The 2,521-nt window shown below is 28.1% G+C and overlaps 1 protein-coding gene across 1 annotated transcript; it reads right to left on the minus strand.

Annotated features, from left to right (window-relative positions):
* Positions 1 to 235: 235 nt before the first annotated feature.
* Chro.30478 (hypothetical protein) lies at positions 236 to 2,311 on the minus strand. The annotated part of the gene is made up of 1 exon (XM_660192.1): positions 236 to 2,311. One exon carries the CDS (start codon positions 2,309 to 2,311, stop codon positions 236 to 238), a length of 2,076 nt encoding a protein of 691 aa, XP_665284.1.
* Between the last annotated feature and the right edge of the window lie 210 nt (positions 2,312 to 2,521).

The following is a 2,521-nucleotide window of genomic DNA, read 5'->3' on the forward strand; positions in this document are numbered from 1 at the left end:
CAGCTAATGCTAAGTAAAAAAATTCATGCTCTTAACAGTGCACAATAAGGAGTACATCTATTGACACTGACTTTATTTGCTGACAGAGATCTAAATGTTCAGTCAATTAAATTCAAGTTCAACAATTCAGGAGAAATGAATTTATTAAATCAAACATGATAATAAAACTCATTTTACAAACAATTACTATTCCTTAAATGAAACGCAGTGAATTAATAAAAAAGACATTGTGTTTTTAAGGGAGATTGTTAAGTTGTTTGTCAACTCTGGAATATGCCGGTTTGAATGTTTTAATTCCATGAAGTTTGAAAATATCGGTTGGATCACGTAAGTGCATAAAACCATTTGGAACTATTGGCTGCGATTTATAAGACATTGAATATAATATATAAAATGCTGACTTGCGTACTTTTTCAAGGTTTGAAGTAAAATTCTCGAAAGTTAGTCGATCTAGGAGATTCAAAACTGATCTGAACCTAGTGAAGTCGAATCTTTTGTTAATGATTTCTTCAAATATATTTGCGACTGAGGAATCTAAATAATGCCCTTCCTTCTTGTACTTTTTCACAAGAAATTCTTTTATTGAATTGAACAGGTCTAGATTAAAAATTGAAGAGCCTGGAAAAAGGAATGTATCTAGGTAACTTAATAATAGGTTGTTTATTGCATTTGAATCTTCTTTGCTTGATGAACCCTCTATTGAGATTAAATATGAGCTCGAAGATATATGATAATTTTTTATATAAGTATTTATATTATTATTATTATTATTATTTTTTTGTAGGTAATTCAGTCTATTTTCTATAATAAGTTTAAGGTATTGAGCAAATATAAATGATTCTGGAGAGGCTTTATCAATATATATCCATAAAATTGAAACGTTTACTTTATCATTTGTTTCTTCATATAAGAAAAACTTCGAAATAGGTCTAATTGATGACATATCTAAAATTTGCAAATTCTTACATTCCTCTGAATTTGATTTAGAAAAAGCTGAAGAGTAAAGCTTATAAAGTTTTGATTTAGAAAGCATTTCACTTTTAATAGTTTTTGTTTTATTGGAAATTTTGGTTCTTTGACCATTATTTTTTATCAAACTTTTCTTCCTTTTACTCAACACAATCTTTCTGGTTCTAGTTCGTTTTGACCCAATTTTAGTTATCATACGTGAGTATCTTAATCTCATTGATACTCCCGACTTTCTTCTAGATTTAAAAATTAAAGTTTTTTTCTTTGGGGTTTCACCAATTAAATTTGAAAATAATCGACTTAGATACTTCTCTGCGTCTAATGGAGTTAGGTTTCCATAAATAACTCCAGAAATTTGGCTCTGTCTAATCATTGTTTGGAAAACTTCTCTAACCTCCTCAACTTTTAGAGTTTGTAACTCATTCAAAATTGTTTCAGTTGAAATTAAATGATTAAGATTGATTTGATTTACCTTCTCAATAAAATTAGGACTCTTGGACTTTTCTACCTGGACTTTCCTTAAATAAGAAACAAATTCATGAAATGTTTTTTCATCCAAATCAATATAGGAATTCAAATTAATTGAAAGATTTGATAAAAATTGAGAAAATGCGTTTGGCGCGCTTCCAAGTGATAATGATAATCCAAATGCATTAACTATTGAATCGTATGGTAAATAGATTTTTGGAATAAAATCAACGCTATAATTTGCAAGATGTGAAGAAACACTTTCGGAAAAAGAAAGCAAGATCTCTTTAATAAATAGTAATATGGTAGCAATACGGGTTGATCGAATAGAGGCCATTTTCTTGTTTTCAAAGGGAAAAAAGAAGTTCATTGCTAAATAAATTTTGTGGGTTGGTACTTTGTGCGGAATGAAATAATAAAAATCTTGAAATTGCGGAAAATTTGTTGCTCTTTGTGAAGAGTCTGAAGATAGAAGATCACGAAGTTTCTTTGGAACAACAAGCCTCTCAACAATATTGTATTTCTCAAGATTGTATTTTGTTTTTGGATCTTTATCTTTATTGTATATCTTTAATTCTTGAGTTAAAGATTCTGGGAAATGTGAAATGTATTTTTTCAGACAAAAGTTTTGTTCTTCCAAAATGAATCTAAATTTATTCTTTGTTTTTATAACTCCTTTAAATTCTTTAGATAAAACGTTTGTTAAAATAACAAATCTAAATTTTTTATTTTGACTTAGAAATTCTTCATACTTGGCGCAATCTTTATTTAAAATACTCTGGTCAAACAAGGTTAATTCACCAGTATCTTCGATCGTTTCTTTGTCACCCTTCAGGTTGAAGATGATGATCATATTTTGTGGATTAATTTCCATTAAGATTTGTCTATGTAGGTTAAGGTCGAAATTGGAAAATTCATTAACCCCTAGAATAATAGACTTAAATGATGAGCTATTAAATTTAAAGTAGTTATTTAAAATTGATAGGGAGTTCAAATTCGTAAAATATTTTGTTGAAGATTTAATTTCTTTAAGAATATTTTGGTTAGTTTTGTTGTAAAGATTTATATCCAATTTCAAATCTTT

Source organism: Cryptosporidium hominis (assembly GCF_000006425.1).
Source record: "Cryptosporidium hominis TU502 chromosome 3 CHRO013187, whole genome shotgun sequence".
Taxonomy (NCBI): domain Eukaryota; phylum Apicomplexa; class Conoidasida; order Eucoccidiorida; family Cryptosporidiidae; genus Cryptosporidium; species Cryptosporidium hominis.